This window comes from Papilio xuthus, unplaced genomic scaffold (genome assembly GCF_000836235.2).
Source record: "Papilio xuthus unplaced genomic scaffold, Pxut_1.1 DF829660.1, whole genome shotgun sequence".
Lineage (NCBI taxonomy): Eukaryota > Metazoa > Arthropoda > Insecta > Lepidoptera > Papilionidae > Papilio > Papilio xuthus.
In genome coordinates this window covers 2,682,873-2,704,482 of record NW_013528989.1, presented here as the reverse complement: position 1 = coordinate 2,704,482, position 21,610 = coordinate 2,682,873, and the positions used below count along the sequence as shown (strand labels likewise).

The following is a 21,610-nucleotide window of genomic DNA, read 5'->3' as shown; positions in this document are numbered from 1 at the left end:
ACTCTCAGCTCTCACTCTGTACAACTCATTGGTTTTCTATCGTCATTTATCGCCGCGGCAAATGATTTGTGACGTCATTGCGCTTTAATAAACTTCTATGGCGAAATCAATGATCGGCTTTTTGCTTTAAGTTGAAATTAAAAAAAAAATTACAACTTACTATAGCCAATAATAAGTTGCCTTTACACGATTTGCTGTTAAAAAATAGGAGCGAGAACAACAGAGTGATCATCCCCGTCCATGGGAATGTGAAACAACAGAGCATTTGACAATTTTACGATTCTAACACACTTGTGTCTTCATTATGAAGAAAATTCGATTTATAAGGACACTCTTGACAGTAAATGAGTTAAGTTTACATATAAAAACAATCCTTTATGAAATTAATTTAGTAAGGAATCCTATTTTCTTTGAGTTTGATTAAAAAACCTGTAAGAGTTTTTCTACTTCAAGATTACAAGCGTGACCAGACGTTTACATACCAGAACACTAGATGGCGGTAGGCGTATAGACATAAAATAAGTATTGTGAAAAGAAATCAAACTAAACTGAAATAAATATTTTAACACTTTAGAATTACATTTTTACAAAGTAAATTGAGGCTTAAGAAAATTAAATTTGAAATAAATTCATTTAAAAACACAAGGAACTTTTGCAAAATCAAAACGGTTTTGACACTGACATTGATAAACAGCTGATTGTAATAACCTAAAAATATAGAAGCAGAGAAATCGAAATAAATAAATAATACGTATTCTAACATATTAATATCTAAAATGCGATATTTATCACAAATATTCCAACCTGTAATCACAATACCAAGAGATGCGGTCATTAAAAATACTGAAATAACATGCAAAAGTCAAAAAGTAAGTCTCGAAAACAACAGATTTATTTTTAATTTACATCTTAATTAAAACTCTTTTGTCTTTTAGCTTCTTTTAGAATGTGGTCTAGTTCGACCGACCAGTGCTGGCTTTTTCACAATACTACCTTTAGCTCGGAGAGTACTAAATAAATTAGAATCTTTGGTACATCATTGTATGGAGGAGATTGGAGCCCAAAGGATGTCATTACCATCACTGACAGCTGCAAAACTATGGGAAAGAACTGGCAGGTTACAAGATATTGGTGTTGAATTGTTAAAAGTTGAAGATAGACATGGGAAGAAATATGTTTTGTCACCGGTGAGTTTTTTTTATTCTTAACTAGCGGTCGCCCTCGACTCCGTCCTATGTGTTCTTCCAGACTATGTTCTATATGTATGCCAAATTTCATCTAGAATTGATGACATTCCAGTCATACCTTTTAACAATAACCGTCTAAACATTTGCATTTATAATATTAGTTGGATTAGTAATGGCCGCTACTTCATACACATGGAATAATGTCTTTGGATAGCATTATGTTCTAGTAAATATTACATCCAAACAGCTCCAATATTTGATCTCTTCTCGCTAACTTTTCAAACAATCACATAAACCTTTCCATAAAATGTTTCATCTGCCCTTTTCACCATTTACAACCCCTTTTTGAAGTAAAAAATAACCCTTGTTTTTTTCCTCTGGCTTTAAATTATCTGTATACGAAATTTAATTACATTTTGTTAAGTACTTTTTGTGCCGAAGTGTGACAGACGGACAGAACAACTTAATATATTGGATACAAAGATTGTATAGTGGAAATTCAAAGGTGCTTGTATTTCAGACCCATGAAGAAGCGATGGCAGATCTCTTAGCTGATATTGGACCTTTATCTTATAAACAACTGCCTCTACTTTTGTATCAAGTAAGTTTTATAATATACTGGCAACATTATAATACATAAATAAAACCTCATCATCATGCCTTTTACTTAGTTTTGTCAAAATATGTACAGTCAGCTGTATAAATATGTATACACTAGCACACAACTAGGTCCGTGCGATTAAAAAAAACTTAATTATTAGTCTATGTGTTTATTCAGATTATGTTCTACATCTATGCCAAATTTAAAAGAGGACAGTTTCTATCTTAATTATATTTTTTTTAATTTCGTACAGACGGAGTTGTGGGCAACAGCTAGTAATGTATTTATGTAGTTGAGTGTACCTTTTCATACATCTCTCTTCTCTAGTATGTTTTCTTTCACACAATACATAATTTCTTTAGTTTTTATCATTCTAATATTAAAATGAATATTGGTAGATAAGCAACAAGTTCCGCGACGAGCCACGTCCGAAGCACGGCTTGCTGCGTTCTAGAGAGTTCTCAATGTTAGACGCGTACGGCGCTCATACCACACCCGCGTGTGCGAGCGAGACATACGATAGAGTCAACAACGCGTATACAAAACTATTCGACACATTAAAACTGCCGATACATAGAGGTAACCTTAAAATTACTATGACAGTAATACCACTATAAATGGACAGGCGATTGCTTGAAAATTACAGTTTTTTTGTTCTGATTTTGAACGCTTTTGATGTTATGTGACAGTTATTTTTTGTATATTATTAGTTACAATCCACGCCACCAAAAACTTCTACCGTCAGCGTCATGGTGGAAATCAAAAAGGCACAAAATACTACGTCTTTTAGCCGGTCCATTTATACAGGTCACTGATTGAAATATATTGTTGTCTCTATTGTTTTCTAAGGAAATGAGAAGGATGGCAATATAATGGTTTTTAGTACATTTGAAATTGAGTTTACAAAGATTTGATTTGATTGTGTTGAAATAGATTATGTTTGATATCTCCAGTGGCAGCCCCGAGTGGTGCTATGGGCGGGACTCTGTCCCACGAGTGGCAGCTAGTGGCTGACGCTGGAGAGGATATCCTGGAGGTGTGCCTCAAGTGTGATAATGTGGTCCGCGCAGACACTGCGAGTGGAGTCTGCGATAAATGTGGGAGCGAGACGAAACGTGTTAACAGTATTGAAGTAAGAGATAGATATCTAACTAATATTATAAATGCAAAAATTTTTATAGTAAAAGGTGCCAAGAAATCAATCACTAGAATTCGCCTCAATAGCGAATTTAGCATTGCCAATAGACATATTTGCATTACATGAATTGTCAAAGATATGTGTGAAGTGACGCACTGGACCAGCATTCACTATGACATAGTCAACTCAGGGTAACGAGACCTTCAGTGGGGACATATAGTGAGCTGATGATGTGTTTTGTGTGTGAGGTGACATGAAGCTGACTGTCCCCAGGTAGGACATACATTTGTGTTGGGTGAGCGGTACAGCGCAGCGCTGGGCGCACACTACACCGCACCTGATGCCACGCCTACACCCATTTACATGTCCTGCTATGGCATTGGTATTACCAGGTTAATACTCTGAATAAATATTAAAAACAACATAAATCTTACTAATATTACAAATGTGACTGTATGGATGGTTGTTTGTAAGAAGGTATCTCCAAAACGGCTGCAGAGATGTAGAACATAGTCTGGAAGAACATATAGGCAACTTATTAAGTTTTTTTCTATTCCGCGCAGACGAAGTCGCGTTCGACAGCTAGTATTTTGAATAAAAAAAACACGGTGGTTAATTGATTTTAGAATGAATTCATATTTATGTATATTTCGTTACAAGAGTGAGACAAAAGATATGATTTATACTAGAGAGTAAAAGAGAAGGACGATCAAAACATGGCGATGTTTGTATGGATGGTGTATAAAAAATCAACAATATAGAATAATGTTTCAGTTATTAAGAACTTATTTTTAACAGATTACTCGCGGCTAGTGTGGAGGCTTTAGGAAATGATAAAGCGTTGCGATGGCCGGACGCCATCGCTCCTTACAGACTACTTATAATAGGACCTAAGGTATGATTTTAATATAGTACTTAGAAACAACTCTTTAGTTACTTTTTTCCCCACCAAGCGATATAAGTGTGTAGTAAGGGGCGCCACTTTCGATTTCTCAATATGATATGACCATATGAAAGTAATTTAAATATTTACTAACAATCTAATCACTAAGTAAGCTATATAGATTTCACATACTAAATTATTATGAGTACCACACTATGTTTGCCTAAAAAAACACACGTAGGAACCACTTACGAACTTCTGTGTTCAAATGTGTTTGTTCGCTAGGAGGGTTCCAAAGAATGGTTGGTAGGTGGATGGGAGGAGGTGCAGCGTTTGGGCCAGGAGTTGGAGCAAGTCGGGCTGGAAGGCGACGTGGTTCTGGATGACAAGCACACTCATACCATTGGCAGGCGAATGAAGGCTGCTGACAGGTGAGAGACCCTAAAAGTTCAAGTTGTTTGTACATAATTTTTATTAATTTAAAATTACTCAGTCGTCTGAAGCATGAGAATAGAATGTTTATTAAATCTCTTCCGCTTTCGAAATCACCAAAAAAAAGTTTTTCATTTTTTTTCAGAATGGGTTACCCTATAATAGTAGTTTGCGGACGTTCAGCAACAGAAAATCCACCTAAATATGAGTTGTACACAAGCAGAGCTATCGGCTACACAGCACCAGTTTTACTGACTCGTTCTGAACTTATAACTGAAGTGGCCAGGATTGTGAGAAATGGCAACATCGAAATACAATTGAAAGATATTGATGTAAAACAAGTTGTTGGCAATTAAAATGCTATTAAATTGTAATCTGTGTTTTATTTAATCAATTTCATGTAAAAATGTCATAATTACTGCGATGGCTATTTAAAAAAAAACGAATCTATTCATCAATGAAGTTTCCTTTTTTGTAAAGAAAAGTTGTCTGTACAGTCATATAGACTTTGATTTAAAAAAGAAATAAAAATGTAATAAATATTAAGCGTCAAAGTTAAAAAATGATAAATTAAATGAATCGATTTTCTTAAAAGAATCGGTATTTTGGCCAAAGAATAAATAAAAGGCTTGCAATTTTTATTGCATACCACTTACACTGATAAACGGTTTTCTTGTAATATTGTATTTATGTTGATGAAAATGACTAAATATGTCACTTATTTTATCAAACTCGAAAAAAAAATCCAAGCAGATTTATACTCTGTACATCACGTCGCGGTGACATAATAATCGATATTTTGACATATTATAACATCTTGTTTGTCTATTACACAATGATAAACGATTAAGAAAAAATAAATGTCGTCAGCACAACTTATTAAATAATAACATAAAATTAGTCTTGTCTTATTCAAGCTGGCATCAAAACGACTGTACGTATTGGGATTCCACGGCTTCTCCCCAACTGTTTCCTATCGTGCTGCTTTTCGTGGGTAAGTATTTATTTCAAATAATAAAAACAATTTACATAACTAAAAATAACTCCAAAATAAGGTATTTACGCAGTTTGCTAAATATCTCAAGGTTAGATATAGCTTGAATAAATAATTTTTCTTTTGTTAAGTGAATTTGTAATATTTTTAATTTAATATAATATTGATAAGTATGGGGGGAAATCTGTTACATTGTTTTAGTGTTGTGTGTTTAATATCGTAATTATAGTAAAAACTGATGTAATATTTCCCCAATAAGTGTACCTTTCTAAAGTTACATGAAATAAATAATATATTATTATTAAAACAAATAGACTAATTTCTGCAGTGTTGTAGACAGTGTAATATATGCAAGATCTGAAAATTGAAATTTACTACATATTTTAAATACTATTTTGATTGTAAGTTGTTTCTTCCTTTTTACTGAACTGACAACAGAGTAATGTCAGTAAGGTGTATAAATTGAAAAAAGCAGCACGGCAACCAAAATGTATTTATTATGCTGTTCAAATCACTTATACCAAACATTATTTACAATATTATTCCAACTTATCTTGTCTACATCTTTTTAACACTTCCCGCGCCTTTTGCTTTCTTACATGCATCTTTTTTTATAAATAAAAGGCAAAGGTTCCAGCCAGTATGCCACATTTTTGGCAGAATGTCAATTCTGCACCTTTCTTTTCAGTGTTAGTCATAATATTTTGTTTTTTTTTGACAGCTATTTTTTTTAATTTTCTTTTTCTTTCGTTTCTTTCAGCTTTTATAACCAGTATCGTAATAAATCGGGCATGTCTAACTACGCAGCGGAGGCGCCGGCTGGTCCCGGGCCGGGTGCGCGCGGTTCTCCTGTCACTATAGAGAATGCTTCGTATTCCGTACTAAAGAGATATGATAATATTGTTAAATCTAAAGAAGATAAACGAGAATACAGGTAATATATTATATTTAGATAGATGGCCAAATATAATACATAAATAGAGATAATGATAGACTTCAAATATTGTTATGCTCTATATCTTTGCATTGAATTAAATTTCTAGAAAATACATATAAAAGTTTGACTGAAATTGCATTACATGAGAAAATTTATTTTGAAATTGATTAACATAACCGTGAAATGATGAAGAAAATCATATATTTTTTTTAAATATTAGCAATTTTTGTGAATTTACTAATATTTCTTTTACCATCCTAAGTAAGCTCTAGGCTTGTGCGAGGATATGGTTTACGACAATAGTCGAGTGTCGGGATTCGAACCCCCGACCTTGTGATTGGAAATCCGTATCCTCAACCATTAGGCTATTGACGCCTTCATAGTAAAAAATGATTTCAAAAGTATATTACTTATTGTTATTTTAGTTTTTTAAAGAGTTTTTAAAGACATTCTGTGTAGTCAAACAATCAAATTTACTCCGATTTAACTTCAAATATCATAAAGCAAATTGTCTTAACATGATGTTAACTCCACCAACTTAGAAATTTCAGTATTTCTTCACATTATTATGGTTTACTGATTGTGATTAACTGACGCCCGCGACTATGTCCATGCTGAGTTATAAAAAAACTTATTTAGTAGTCTATGTGTTCTTCCAGACTATGTTCTACATGTATGACAAATTACAACCAGAATGCAGCCATTCTGTAGATACTTTGAAACAAATATTAATTTTATTATTATCTTACTAATATTAACGGAGTGTCGGTGACTCAGGGGTCAAGCACTTGACTTGCAATCTGCAGGTACTGGGTTCGAATCCCGCCATGTACCAATGTGTTTTTCCATTTCCGATTTATATATGTACATTTATCTGCCATTCTTACGGTGAAGGAAAACATCGTGATGCTGCACATGTCTGAGAATGTCAAAGATATGTGTGAAGTCAACCCGCACTTGACCAGCGTGGTTGACTATGACCTAGTCACATAACTTAGGGTATACTGAGCTGATGATGAATATTATACATGCGAATGTTAAGATGGATGCTTGAAATTATCTCCGGAAAGGCTCAATAGATCTTAATGAAATTTGGCAAAGATGTTGAACAGTCCGGAAGAACACATAGGCTACTAATTAAGATGTATTCGCGGGTGATAGCTAGTTTATTATTTTCCAGAGGTCTAGAGTTGACAAATAGATTAAAAGTATTATTAGTAAGCGATGAAACAACTGACAAGTCAGCGGCAGCCTTGTGTGTTAATGTTGGTGAGTGTACACTGCATGGATACATAAACAATATTTTAAGAAAATAAAGAAAGCAGACTTCATAAAAAACTGAAACAAAATGCACTTAAAGTAACTATAATGTCATGAACAAACACTTCACAACGAAAGTAATTAATTTCTTTTCTTTCTTGGAATGTCTATACTTTACAATTATTGTTGTTTCGGAGTCGGTGTTGGCCTGATGTCTGACTTTCGTTTATGGTAGTCTCTAATCTTTTTGAAGTCGGCTAAAGAACAATCTAACTTGACATCTCACTCGTCAAAATCAGTTATTTATGCTATAAAGATTGACATAAAAAAGCAAGACAAAAAGCCTTGTTGTGGAACGGTCTTTCCTTGGTTCCAAACCAATACAACTTAGGGTCCTTCAAGCGAGCATATATCCTTAAATGCAACGAATCTGCAGTTCCTCAGTGTTGCAGATGTCCATTGTGGTCCACTGCTTGTTTGTCCAATTCTCTTATCCAAAAAAAAAAATACATATTTCTGACTTAGTTTGGTAAAAAGATTGAGCACTAAATTAATAGTAAGTCACTTGAAAAAAATAATTAAGTACATTATACAGTATTTGAAAAAAATTTACTTTTTATGGCTCCTATGGAAACTATAGTAACTCACAATTTTGAATATTTTTTTTGCATTATTTTTTTCAAGTTGATAAATATCAGAAATATCTTGCAGGTTACCTAAGTGATCCTGATGAATTGCCAGGCTTGGCACACTTCTGTGAACATATGCTGTTCCTCGGCACTAAGAAATATCCACAGGTAATGTATGTCTTACAAATATTATATATGCAAATGGATGTATAGATGGATGTTTGAAGATATCTCTAGAACAGTTCAACGGATCTCACTGAAATTTAGTATAGATGTAGAACATAGTTTATTCGAAATTTTCTCACCTTTTAAACCTTCCATAGACCTCCGCGATTTCAAGCTCAAAATAAGATAAAGCCGTTCAGCCGTTCTCCAGTTTTAGCTAGACTAAAAAATTTAATAAAAATGTAGCCAGGGGAAGTGTTGAATGTATGTTTTTACTGTAATATATTTCAGGAGAATGAATACAACAAGTTTCTATCTGAGCATGGAGGCTCATCAAATGCATATACAACACCGGATCATACTCTTTTCTACTTTGATGTCTTACCACAACATTTACCTCAGGTTTTGGATATGTGAGTATGATTTTACTTCCTAACATTATAAATGTGAAAGTTTAGATGTATGTTTGTTAGAAGTTATCTCCATAACAGCTGCATGGATCTCGGTAAAAAATTTGCAAAGATTTAAAACATAATCTGGAAGAATATACAGGCTACTAAAATTTTTAATTCCGCTTGGACGGAATCGCGGGCGACAGCTAGTAAACTATAGTGTACTCCTAATACCTTGTTTCCTCTTATATATGTAAAGTTGTATATCTCCGTTTCTTTTACATTTCCCTCTCGCTCAGATAAATACAAAACTCCTATCTCTGTGTCGCTCTGAGCACCACGAACCCGATACCTATCTGAAGTAATACAACATAAACACTATCTGTCTTTCTCTGGCACGCACGAAGCTATATGTCTATCTCTGTCAGCTTCTCGCAGTTCTTCATATGTCCGCTGTTCACGGAGTCAGCGACCGGGCGCGAGTTGAACGCGGTGGACTTTGAGCACGAGAACAACGTGTACAACGACACATGGAGACTGACACAGTTCAACAAGAGTACATCAACACCTGGTCATCCTTATACCAAGTTTGGCACTGGTGTGTACCATCACTACGTTCCTAGTGCATGCTCGGAGCCTACCCTAAGTTAACTAGGCCATAGTCAATACTAGCCCAGTGCAGTGACTTCATACATATCTTTTACTTCACAAATATGTGCAGCATCACCGTGTTTTTATCACATTGGTACATGGCAGGATTCGAACCCAGGAACTGCAGATTACAAGTCAAGTGATTTAACCCCTAAGTCTCCGACACCACCACTCACTGATGTAGGAATCATTTTGTTTTGGTCTAATTAATCGTTACCTTTGGTCTATAGTATAGACTATTAAACATATTTTGACAAATGAGGTGTTACTAGATTGGTAATCTTCCCCTGAGTGCACACAATTAGCTAATATTTAATTATTTGTGTATATTTATAAGGAAACAAGCAAACATTGGAAGTAATACCAAAGCAGAAGGGTATCGACGTGCGCAAGGAACTGCTCAAATTCCACCACACCTGGTACTCCGCTAATATTATGGCTTTAGTCGTAGTCGGGAAAGGTCAGTTTACGTAACAAATATTACTAATATTATAGATGGGAATGTTTAAATGTTTGTTAGAAGGTATCTCCAGCACGTCTGCATGGATCTTCATGAAATTTGGCTTATATACTCAGAGTACTACATATAGTCAAGTTGATTCTCATCCTTGTAGAGAGCCTAGATGAATTGGAAGAGATGGTGGCACCTCTCTTCACTGCTATTGAAGACCGCAATGTAACCGCTCCCTCGTGGCCGCAGCATCCCTACCCCCCCGAGCTGTGTCGCAGGCGCGCCTACGTTCTGCCCATCAAGGACCTCAGGACTTTGTCTATAGAGTTTCCTATACCTGATTACCTCAAATATTATAAAAATGGGGTGAGTCAATATCTACAAGAAATATGACTCATTGTCCGGTCCCGAGAGACCTCCATAAGCGAGAAATTCGTGAAAAATATCGCGGTTTCATGGACCCCTTATCCAGATTTAACTGTTTATAGATGATTAACTTGGAAAATAGTTGAAACTGGGTATGCAAGAGTCCATAAGTCCCTAATATTTTTCTCGCTTATGGAGGTTTTTCTCTAACATGAGTTTCTCGCTCATGGAGTTCGTCCTTCGGGACAGGACTCACGCTTTACTTTCGACATACAAAAAACATGGATTGTTAGAAATTTTGTCTGTTTGTTTGTGTTTGCTAATCTTAAAAATGATTAAACCGATTTGAATGCGGTTTTTATTAATCTATTGTGATAAGATTCATTTAAAATTTAGGTTTTTATTTCATCTCAATTAAAAAGTTTAATCAATTTAAATCGGCAGTTAAAGTTTTTATATTCAAATTAAGTTGACCTTGGATTTAGTAGATGTATGTTTATAAATAAGGTTCAACTTATGCTAGATATAGATAAATACTTGTGTATGTTGTGAACAGCCACTATACTACTTGACAAGTTTGGTGGGACACGAGGGTCCCGGCAGTTTGCTCGCCGCGCTCAAGGACAAGGGCTGGGTCGACAGGTGACAGATTTTATTTCAATTACACCAAAAAAAATTAATTCGAGCATCAAACCTATATAAGTTATTGTTGGTTTCTGAGAACTAAATGTATGTATAATATAAAACATATACCTGTCATTATCTTTGACAAAACAGATAACAATATCTTTTAAACGGGATTTTTGATCTCAGAAACCCACGATTTGACTGTAAAGGATCAAATTCTTTACATTATTTTTCATATTGTTGTCGAAATAGCTGAAATTTTGTGTTTTTTTTTTTAATTTTTTTTTGCACCTACGTAAACTATGGTTTGTTTCATCATCATCATCAGCTCACCGTAGGTCCCCACTGGGGGTCTCGGGGTCAGGTTAATGCTGGCCCAGTGAGGTTTAGTATGTTTGAAAAACGCAAATTTTGCCAGACTCAACTTTAAACTTTAAATACGATAAATATCTCATCAAACATGCACATACAATAGAAAACAAAAATGTACATTTTGCTTACAAATTTACAAAAATAATAGTATTTGTCAAGTAAATTTAAAAAACATAAAACGAGGTAAATTTCAATAATTGTGACTTATGATAGTCTACATAGGAGCCATTTATTTTTAACTAGTTTTAGCTTAAAATGTGAATTGTATTTGTATTGCAATGGGGTGGTTTGTGTGTAGTTTAGTGGGGGATGCTCGCACTGGGGCGCGCGGCTTCGGCTTCTTTGCGGTACACGTCGACCTCACGGAAGATGGTCTGGACCATATAGATGACATCGTTAATATGCTCTTCCAGGTATGTATATCTAAAATTGGAATGTCTGTATGTGTATGTAATATTGAAAATAAAGCTGTTCATATTTCTTGAAACCTGTAACAATTTTTAAAAAATTGCTGTCAGCAAGGCCACGATTGTAAATTTTCGAACCGTTTAGACCGATTTAGACGTCAGTGTCAAACGTAAACGACCGCTAGTATAAGTAAAAAACTATTAAAAACGACGGACGACGACATTTTTAACTAATATTGAAATAAAATAAAGAAAAATAATTAAATTTATCACTATTTTTTTCAACAAAAACCTTGTAACATCGTACGAAACTTTAGCAATTTTTCATATTTTTTTATTTTTTCTAGTACATTTCAATGCTACGTGAGGAAGGTCCACAGCGTTGGTTGTGGGATGAACAGAAAGATATATTGTGGATGGATTTCACGTACAGAGACATGATCGAGCCGAAGAGTTGTGCTATAAAACATGCGCGCATGCTACAGGTGAGGACATCTCACTCACACTTATATAAAAAGACAAAGATAACAATACTTCTAGCATTTTTTTACTCATATATTGTGATAGACAGGAATTGTGGTCCTCTCCGGGTTGTTTAAATGAGAAGGGAGGTATAAATTTGTTAAGACTTATTCAGTAGAATCACTGGAAATGGGAAATAAATTAAATATCGTCCCTCTTATTTACAATTACATTCTTCTAAGGCATTTGAAGCACTAAAATTGGGGTAAAAAAGCCTTCCGGATGCTTTTTGTTGTGATACTGGAAAATGGATTATTTTAGTTTAGATGTCAAACTTAAATGGAATACTCCATCTATAGCTTTATTTATATGTGAATGGGATTGAGCGTCGATGGCTCAGAGGTTAAGCATTTGACTTGTCTGTAGGTCCCGGGTTCGAATCCCGACATGTACCAATGTGTTCTTTATGTCGTGATTATTACTGTGAAGTAAAACATGTTGATGCTGCACATATCTGTGAAGTGATGCACTGGACCAGCATTCACTGTCACATAGTCAACTTAGGGTAGACTCCGAGACCCTCAGTGGGGACCTATGATGAGCTGATGCATGGGTTTGCGCAGGAGTTTCCAATGGAGGACATCCTGAGGGCATACTACTACCTATCGGATTGGAAGCCGGAGCTGATCGAGGAGGTACTGACCCGACTGGTGCCAAACAACGTCAGGATTGGAGTTGTCGCCAAGTTAGTTACTTGATTAACATATTTCTTAAAACATATTGTTATCTCTGTTTTGTCATAGAAAATGACAGAGATGATGATATGTTTATACAGAGATTTTGATTTTGAGAAATGAACTGTCAGAATTTAATTTGAGAAATTTACATAGACTGTATAATAGTCCATAATTATGCGATTTAACCCTGTTTTTTTTTTATAAATTTGATTTGTACTAATTTCTACGTAAACTTTACAGTTAAGTTAAAAGTAGATTTTGATTTGATGTGATTTAATTAATCGTTTTAACGTTTAATTTTTTTTCTTGAAAAATTTTGTGTTTTGTACTTAGGACAGTTTACGTAGGAGCCGGTGTTTGTGCGTGTCGGACGTCAAAGTTTATTTGTCTTGTTTTTGTCACGCTTTTTACAGAGAAAGGAAGGGAAGTGGATTTGTGGGAGGGGATAGAAAGGGGAAATATTTTTTAACATTTTCACCTCCATTATAGATAGGCAATACTTCTATATTTCTCTTCTATGTTTTGTCCTGGTTTAAAAAGTGTCTATTTTTCAGACATTTTGCGGAGAAATGTACTCAGATAGAACCTTGGTACGGTACAAAATATTATGAGGAGGAGATCGAGGAGAGCAAAATAAAGGTAAAATCACGAGGAAAAAAACAAATTCAACAAAATTTCAAATTATAACGGTAGATAACGTATCTACAATTGCTGTGGGCAACGGTCGCTTCGCTGTTTTGGCGAATTCAGATAACCGTTCGCTCGTTTGTCATCTTGTAATAAAAAAACTTATCTTCTTGAAGACAAATAAGCTTCAATTTTTTTCAATGAAATCTTACTAATATTATAAATGCGAATGTATGGATGGATGGATGTTAGAAGATATCTCCAGAACGTTTGAACGGATCTCGATGAAATTTGTCATACATATAGAACATAGTCTGTAAGAACACATAGACTACTGTATTTAGTATTTTTAATAAGCGCAGACGGAGACGCGGGCGACAGCTAGTAATATATAAATGATGTATAGTAATAAAAGTGTTGTGATGTGATGCAGGAGTGGGAGAAGGCTCGCGCTGGTGGGGAGCTGCATTTACCACCTCCCAATGAATTTCTGCCTGACCGCCTCGAGCTGGAGACATCGCACGACTCTACCACTGACTCCATCGCACCCATCATACTTAAGGTATGTATACATGTATGGATGTATGGATACAAATATGTATTGTATGGTAAAGGCTTTTTTTATTTAATTTTTGATACATTTTCTTTGATGAAATATGTACAAAAGTGTATTGTTTTTCAAAAAGCATGTATAGAAGAGCAATTGATTTGCAATCTGCAGGTCCTGGGTTCGAATCCCGCCATGTAGCAATGTGTTACATATGTACATTTATCTTATGTTGTTTGTGTGAAGGAAAACATCGTGATGCTGCACATATCTGTGAATGTCAAAGATATGTGTGAAGTCAACCCGCACTTGACCAGCATTGACTATGGCCTAGTCACATAACTTAGGGTAGACTCTAAACCCCTCAGTGGGGACATATAGTGAGCTGATGATGATGATGATGGGATGTATGGAAAGTTTTTTTGTGTTTGTTTTCAGGACACGCCCCTGATGAGATTGTGGTTCAAACGAGACAATGAGTTCAAGTTACCTAAAGCGTACCTCACTGTGGACTTCTTCAGGTACATTTTTTATAATTTCCGTGTCGATATGTCTGTAGGTTTGTGTGCGTTAATCTCGGAAACGATTTAATGTAGTATAAGGTAGTCTGATGAGACATATGGCATTGTGCAATGTGATGTTGCAGCCCGGTGTCGTACGCGGACCCCGAGAGCAGCGCGTTGATGTCGATGTGGATGTTGCTGGTGCGGGACGGGCTGCAGGAGTACGCGTACGCGGCGGACCTCGCCGGACTCAGGTGGCACGTCACTGTCGCCAAGCAGGCGCTCAATGTTAGTACTCGTGTCCAGTACACGCATACACCACCTTAACACCTTAACCTGACCTATAGAAAAATTGACGTTAACCTGACCTATAGTAAAATTGACGTTAACCTGACCTATAGTAAAATTGACGTTAACCTGACCTATAGAAAAATTGACGTTAACGTGACCTATAGTAAAATTGACGTTAACGTGACCTATAGTAAAATTGACCTGTAGTAAAATTGACGTTAACGTGACCTGTAGTAAAATTGACGTTAACGTGACCTATAGTAAAATTGACGTTAACGTGACCTATAGTCAAATTGACGTTAACGTGACCTATAGTAAAATTGACGTTAACGTGACCTATAGTCAAATTGACGTTAACGTGACCTATAGTAAAATTGACGTTAACGTGACCTATAGTAAAATTGACGTTAACGTGACCTGTAGTAAAATTGACGTTAACGTGACCTGTAGTAAAATTGACGTTAACGTGACCTATAGTTAAATTGACGTGACGGATTGTAAAATTGACGTGACCTATAGTAAAATTGTCGTGACGGATTGTAAATTTGACGTTGACGGATTGTAAAATAGTTGTCGACATAAATGATTGTTAAGTTTGACGTGCCTCTAGATATGAGATGACGTTGACGTGACGTGTTGCCCATGTATTGCAGATTTTCATCGAGGGGTACGACGACAAGCAGCACGTGCTGTTGGACAAGATAGTAGAGCACGTGGTGCACTTCAAGGCCGACCCTAAGAGATTTAAAATTATGAAAGAAAATCATATCAGAGCTTTAAAGAACTTCGATGCTGAACAACCTTATCAGGTAATTACATTTGGTTCAATAAATACCTCAAATTGTAATTTAAAAGTGTTTTTTTAACATTTTTTATATAAAATGTTGACAGCACGCATTCTACCAACAAACTCTATGTCTTGTTGATGTCGCGTGGACACGATGCGAGTTGCTAGCAGCTGCTAAAGGTGATACATCCATGACATCCTATAGCACTCATTTATGACACCGCACACTTTAATGTCTAATTTTAGTGAGAGTAGTTTATAAAATAACTAACACTGTCTCTTATCTCTGCCTACCCCTTTAGGTAACTAGTGTGTTACTTACATTCATATTTATACGTACCTTGATACTAATATTTAGGTTAAAGCATTGTCTAAGTGAATGAAAGGGATGTACTATCAGGGAACTTGCTGGTATTATATTTTAAACAGACAGTCGTTTGAACGTTTATGACCAATAAGACGCATATTTTAAATGTATCTGTAAACATTACATCATCGTCAGCTCACTATAGGTCCCCACTGAGGGTCTCGTTACCCTTAGTTAACTATGTGATAGTGAATACTGGTCCAGTGTGTCATTTCACACATATCTTTGACATTTCTTCAAAGATATGGGCAACATAACGATGTTTTCCTTCACCGTGAAAAATTCATTGCTATCCTACAGGCTATTTTGCATACAAAATGCCCATAGGTTGGAATTTTTAAATTTTCCCTAAGTGAAACACCGCGAAAGACCCTGACTGTACAATTTGTAATACAGTTTTCGTGTTTAATATTTTCCACTGAGAGATATCGTTGTTAGATATAAGTGTGGAGAAGTTGGAGGTGTTTGTGTCCCGTCTGCTGAGGAAGGTGCATGTTGAAGCTTTCATGATGGGGAACATCACCAGGGAGAAAGCGCTCAACATGGCTGACAATATTGAGAACAAGTACGTCATTTTATATTCAATAATATTTTAAATTGATTGCTACATATGTGTCTAAGCTCTATATAACGTTGCGTAATGGATTGAACATATGCGACGTTATATGAAGTGAACGTTATATCGAGTGACAATTTATTTCTATTTTATAATATCTTTATTCTCGTTTCCATTGAATATATTAATGATACTTTTTCGTCAGTACGCAAATAATTTCTTAAACTCGCCATTTGCTTTTCAAAAGTGTAAGAAATTTAGATTGTGATAATTTGATAATAGTATAGTGATTATACAAAAACAATAGCCATTCTTAGAATTCACGACACGTAACGACGCTATGACAAAACGGCAAACAAATGTATGCACAGATTCATTTCTTAGAAATTTCAACTACTAATTTTCATAATGCAATTTTTTCGACGTTAAATAGAGCGTGCGCGACGTTTTAGGGAGTTTAAACACGGTAATGTTGAGTAATTTGTACGTTATATCGAGTGTTGTTATAAAGAGTTTTTTGTGTGTTTCCAGGTTACCAAAAGATGCGACACCCTTGTTAGCGCAGGAATTAATATCGTACCGTGAAGTTGAATTAGGCAAAGGTAAGATTGTACATTGATGTAACAAACATTGTCTTTGACTGTACATGTGTACAATCGCAAACACAAGTACAAATTTACTATTCAATATGGTATCGTCGCGTACACAATTGTTTTACTCAATGTTAATACTAATTTGATACAATCGCGGAGATAACGTGTTAGAACTTTTCTAGTACAGTCACAAACTAAACATTTTGCAGTACATTCTAATACAAAATACATTTGGGTACAAATACAGAAGACACGTGTCCGCGTGCAGTCTGATGAGTGTGCATCCCGGAGGACTCATTTAGTCCTCTTTCCCTTCCCATCCTTTTTCTTATAAGGAAAGGATGGGAAGGGGAAGTGGACTTTCCGAATGAGATGCATGGGAAGGGAAAATATTTTCTTTCTGTGCATCCTCTCCTCCGTCAATTAAAGGTAGGCAACGCATATGCAATTGCGTATGTCTATGGGCGGTCACTTCGCTATTTCAGCGATTTCAGGTGCTAACTTATGATATAAAAAAAAAAAGGCTTATACCCTGTCCATATATAAAGGTTGAATGAAATTCAGTTTGGTAAAGTGACGTATACATGGTAGGTTGTTGGTTCCTGCGTCGTACAGAGAACAGCGTGCACAAGTCGTCGTGTGCCCTCGTGCACTACGCGTGTGGGGCGCGCACATCACGCGCTAATGTCACGTTGGAACTTGTCGCTCACGTGCTCTCGGAGCCCACATTCAATGTGCTCAGGACTAAGGTACTACTGTCACTACTGTCTCTCAGAGACACGATAATATTACGTTTTAAATCTTAAATTTCTAACCAACTAGTCCGCGACTTCATCTGTGCGATTTAAATAAACTTACTAAGTAGCTTATGTGTTCTTTCAGACTATGTTCTATATATATAACAGTTCTGGAGATATCTTCTAACATACATACATACAAACATTCGCATTTATAATATTAGTAATACGAAATGTATCTCCCCTGATATAAGCCCCTAAATATATATAAATCATTTGGTGTTCATCAGTCTTGATAAAACACGAGATCGACTGAACGGATTTATCTTATCTTGACCTTGAAATGTTCGTGTAAATCTAGGGAAGGTTTAAAAGGTGAAACCCTAAAAAAGCACTTCTTTTTCCCATATAAACGACAGAATGGATCTCGCTGAAACTTTGCATGTAGAACATAGTCTGGAAAATGTCACATAGGCTAACAATTATGTTTTTTTAACCAACTACAGACGGAGTCGCGGGCGACAGCTAAAGATAAAATATCGTACAGTTTCAATTAAATATATATATATATATATATATATATATATATATTTATAAAGTGTTATTTTTGTATCTGTCAGGAACAACTGGGCTACTTGGTGTTCAGTGGTGTGAGGCAAGGGAACAGTTGTCAGGGTCTGCGGCTGGTGGTGCAGAGTGACCGACATCCTGACTATCTGGAGCAGAGGATAGAGGCCTTCCTCAAGACGTCACAGGTCAGATAGCTATTTGAACAAATATTTTATATATTTTGTAACAGATAATAGAGTGTCGATGGCTCAGTGGTTTAAACACTTGACTTGCAATCTGCAGGTCCTGGGTTCGAATCCCGTCATGTACCAATGTGTTACATATGTACATTTATCTTATGTTGTTAGTGTGAAGGAAAACATGGTGATGCTGCACATATCTGTGAATGTCAAAGATATGTGTGAAGTCAACCCGCACTTGGCGCAGCGTGGTTAACTATGGCCTAATCACATAACTTAGTGTAGACTCCGAGCCCCTCAGTGGGGACGTATAGTGAGCTGATGATGTGACAGAGTTATACATCGTAGATTATATAAAAGGCTATCTGTAAAATTTCGATTTAATTGTGAATTTTCATTGTGATAATATTTATATAACATTCTCATTGAAATAATGGAAATTACAATTGTATTATAAATTAAGCAAATTCTCTGACAAAAATAGTTACATATGTTAGAAAATTTCATTGGAAATTTAACTCTTTTTATAACATAATTGTAGATAAATTTAAAACAGCGCCATCTAGTTTTAAAGTTGTTTTGAAACTAGATGGCGTTGTATTTTATTTTATATAAAATCCAATGTAAAGTATCTCTGTGTGTTCAGGAAGACTTGGAGAAGATGAGCGAGGAACAGTTCCTGAAGCACAGGTCCACGTTGGCGGCGCAAAGACTCGAGCGACCGAAGCGCATGTACAGTAAAGCTTCGCGCATCTGGTCAGAGATTGTCAGACAGGTTGTATACTGATTATATCATCATCAGCCCATTCTGAAGATGTCTTCAAACATACATACATCTAGTAAGACTAACCGTCGCCCACGACTCCGTCTCCGGGATTACAAAAAATTTAGTACCCTATGTGTTCTTCCAGATTATGTTCTATAATACATCTATGTCAAATGTCGTTCTATTGATATTTTCTAACAAACATACATCCATCAAAATATTTGTATTTATAATATTAGTAAAACTAGCCGTCGCCTGCGACATCGTCCGCGCGGAATAAAAAAAATTAAGTTCTTCCAAAGTATGTTCTATGTCTATGACAAATGCTGTTCTGTAGATATCTTATAACAAACATACATGTAAACATTCGCATTTATATGAATAAGATTAACGGAATGTTTTTTTATGTTTCTATTTAGGTGTACAACTTCGACAGAGCTCGTGTTGAAGTAGAACAATTGAATACAATCACTAAAGATGAATTGTTGCAGTTCTACAAGGTTAGTGGATAATTAAAAATCATCATCATCATCATCAGCTCACTATACGTCCCCACTGAGGGTTCAGAGCCTACCCTAAGTTATTTGACTAGGTCATAGTCAATGCTGGTCAAGTGCGGGTTGATTACATCGCATCACTATGTTTTCCTTCACACTAACAACATATAAATATACATATGTAACACATTGCTACATGACGGGATTCGAACCCTGGAGCTGCAGATTGCAACTGCTTAACCCCTGAACCACCGACACTCTTAAAAATATTAATCTTTTAAAAAAAGTATAAACAATGTGACGATTCTGTTTTTATTATACTCTATGACGTATACTCTTTGGTAATGTCAAAGTGTACATGATCAAAGAGTAACGAATTGATTAAGAGAAAATGGCGGTTGTCATGCCTTATGCATTTGCAGTTATTTAAAACTCTATATTCGTATAGAATATTTTATAAATAATTTGAAATATATAATATGATGATACAGAAACACATAAGTCCGGAGTCAGAGGAGAGACAGAAGTTGTCGGTGCACGTTGTGTCCACTGCTGCAGGCGGCGCGGGGACATCCACACAGACACATACAGAACATGACACAGAAGATAACGACCAACAGGTATGTCTCATTGTACAGGTAAATGTACCTTTCTGAGACAAAAATAAAAAAATAGTAGTCTATGTGTTCTTCCAGATTATGTTCTATATGTATGACAAATTTCATCAAGATCCGTGCAGCTGTTCCGGAGATATCTTCTAACAAACATACATCCAAACTTTTGCATCTATCTATATATATAAAAAAATTAAGTGATATTCGTTAGTCTCTATAAAACTCGAGATCGACTGAACGGATTTATCTTATCTTGACCTTGAAATGTTCGTGTAAGTCTAGAGAAGGTTTAAAAGGTGAGAAAAATTATAACAATAGCTGAGAAAACCCTAGAAATACCTCTTTTCTTTTTCCCATATAAAAGTTTTTCTAAATTAAATGTAGAGTCAATTTAAACTTTATTGACTAATTATTTTAAACTCCGCGCGGACAGAGTCGCGGGCGACAGCTAGTAAGATAATATTTCTTTATGTTTCAGAGTCAAGTAAAAGCAGTGCGTATCGAAGACTTGGTCGATTTCAAATGTCGCCGACGACTGTATCCGCTACCCGCGCCGCACACAAACATACCGCGCAAGGGAACTCACTGCAAATTATAAATAAAATATATTTACTAACTAGAAAACATTCTTTTAATATAACTTTTAATTACTTCCTCTGTAGAAAAATCTGCATTTCTTAGTTAAGTGTGACATACACAAGGCAACGTAAGTCGTCGACGTGAGTCGCCTGGTCTTATAATGAGTACATTGGTTGGAGTTACTATACAGAAGTCTTATTTTATAAATTGCAGCGACTTTTGTCGACGACATTAATAAACAAGTAGCAAGCAATCTTCTTTGGCGATGAAATGTCGGCGACGCAAAATGTACAATCGACTACTTAAATCGCCGGTATCCGAAGATTTACGTCGCCTTGTGTAAGCACTAAGACCTAAACTAACTTTAATTGAATAAAGTTCTTTATATTTTGATTCAAATTAAAGTTTGAATTTTAAATTTTGTTGTAAAAAATTGAGTACATATTTTTAAGTGCCATCGTTTTTTTTATTTCACTTTCGACAGTTGAAAGTTTTCTTTTTAAATAAAAGCAGGAATGATAAGTTTGTGTCAGTTTTTGCTTAATTTTATTATAAATTTTAATTGTATCCATATTAATTGCCGTTTGTCAGTTTGTTTAAATAAATAAAGCTAGAAAGTACACATTTAAAAATAATTTATATATATATTTTTTAACAAATTATATTTATTTTGTCTGTTAAGTTGTACAATTATTATAATAGTACT

At 35.4% G+C, this 21,610-nt stretch overlaps 2 protein-coding genes across 2 annotated transcripts; both read left to right on the top strand.

Annotated features, from left to right (window-relative positions):
- The first annotated feature begins 728 nt into the window (after positions 1 to 728).
- ProRS-m (prolyl-tRNA synthetase 2-like protein, mitochondrial) lies at positions 729 to 4,597 on the top strand. Its single transcript, XM_013308092.1, has 9 exons — positions 729 to 869; positions 936 to 1,187; positions 1,708 to 1,788; positions 2,187 to 2,367; positions 2,742 to 2,920; positions 3,200 to 3,318; positions 3,725 to 3,821; positions 4,095 to 4,240; positions 4,387 to 4,597. The coding sequence occupies exons 1-9, from the start codon at positions 777 to 779 to the stop codon at positions 4,595 to 4,597; spliced, it is 1,359 nt and encodes a 452-aa protein (XP_013163546.1). The 5' UTR covers positions 729 to 776.
- A 438-nt stretch (positions 4,598 to 5,035) lies between these two features.
- Positions 5,036 to 21,338, top strand: Ide (Insulin degrading metalloproteinase). Its single transcript, XM_013309885.1, has 26 exons — positions 5,036 to 5,235; positions 5,996 to 6,169; positions 7,353 to 7,441; positions 8,144 to 8,229; positions 8,518 to 8,639; positions 9,047 to 9,216; positions 9,607 to 9,729; positions 9,884 to 10,086; positions 10,643 to 10,728; positions 11,384 to 11,498; positions 11,840 to 11,977; positions 12,578 to 12,699; positions 13,246 to 13,330; positions 13,752 to 13,880; positions 14,304 to 14,386; positions 14,512 to 14,656; positions 15,313 to 15,468; positions 15,551 to 15,626; positions 16,252 to 16,378; positions 16,901 to 16,971; positions 17,554 to 17,711; positions 18,320 to 18,454; positions 19,095 to 19,223; positions 19,634 to 19,714; positions 20,203 to 20,331; positions 20,804 to 21,338. The coding sequence occupies exons 2-26, from the start codon at positions 6,027 to 6,029 to the stop codon at positions 20,921 to 20,923; spliced, it is 3,021 nt and encodes a 1,006-aa protein (XP_013165339.1). The 5' UTR covers positions 5,036 to 5,235; positions 5,996 to 6,026; the 3' UTR covers positions 20,924 to 21,338.
- The last annotated feature ends 272 nt before the right edge of the window (positions 21,339 to 21,610 follow it).

What these genes read in the sequence shown, in the direction of transcription:
- Ide (XM_013309885.1), top strand. Translation starts at nt 6,027, where the DNA reads ATGTCTAACTACGCAGCGGAGGCGCCGGCTGGTCCCGGGCCGGGTGCG. An exon ending in TCGAGGAGAGCAAAATAAAG is followed by an intron (nt 13,331 to 13,751) that starts GTAAAATCACGA and finishes GATGTGATGCAG; the next exon opens with GAGTGGGAGAAGGCTCGCGC. An exon ending in ATGCTGAACAACCTTATCAG is followed by an intron (nt 15,469 to 15,550) that starts GTAATTACATTT and finishes AAATGTTGACAG; the next exon opens with CACGCATTCTACCAACAAAC.
- ProRS-m (XM_013308092.1), top strand. Translation starts at nt 777, where the DNA reads ATGCGATATTTATCACAAATATTCCAACCTGTAATCACAATACCAAGA. An exon ending in TGCCTCTACTTTTGTATCAA is followed by an intron (nt 1,789 to 2,186) that starts GTAAGTTTTATA and finishes GAATATTGGTAG; the next exon opens with ATAAGCAACAAGTTCCGCGA. An exon ending in CGAATGAAGGCTGCTGACAG is followed by an intron (nt 4,241 to 4,386) that starts GTGAGAGACCCT and finishes ATTTTTTTTCAG; the next exon opens with AATGGGTTACCCTATAATAG.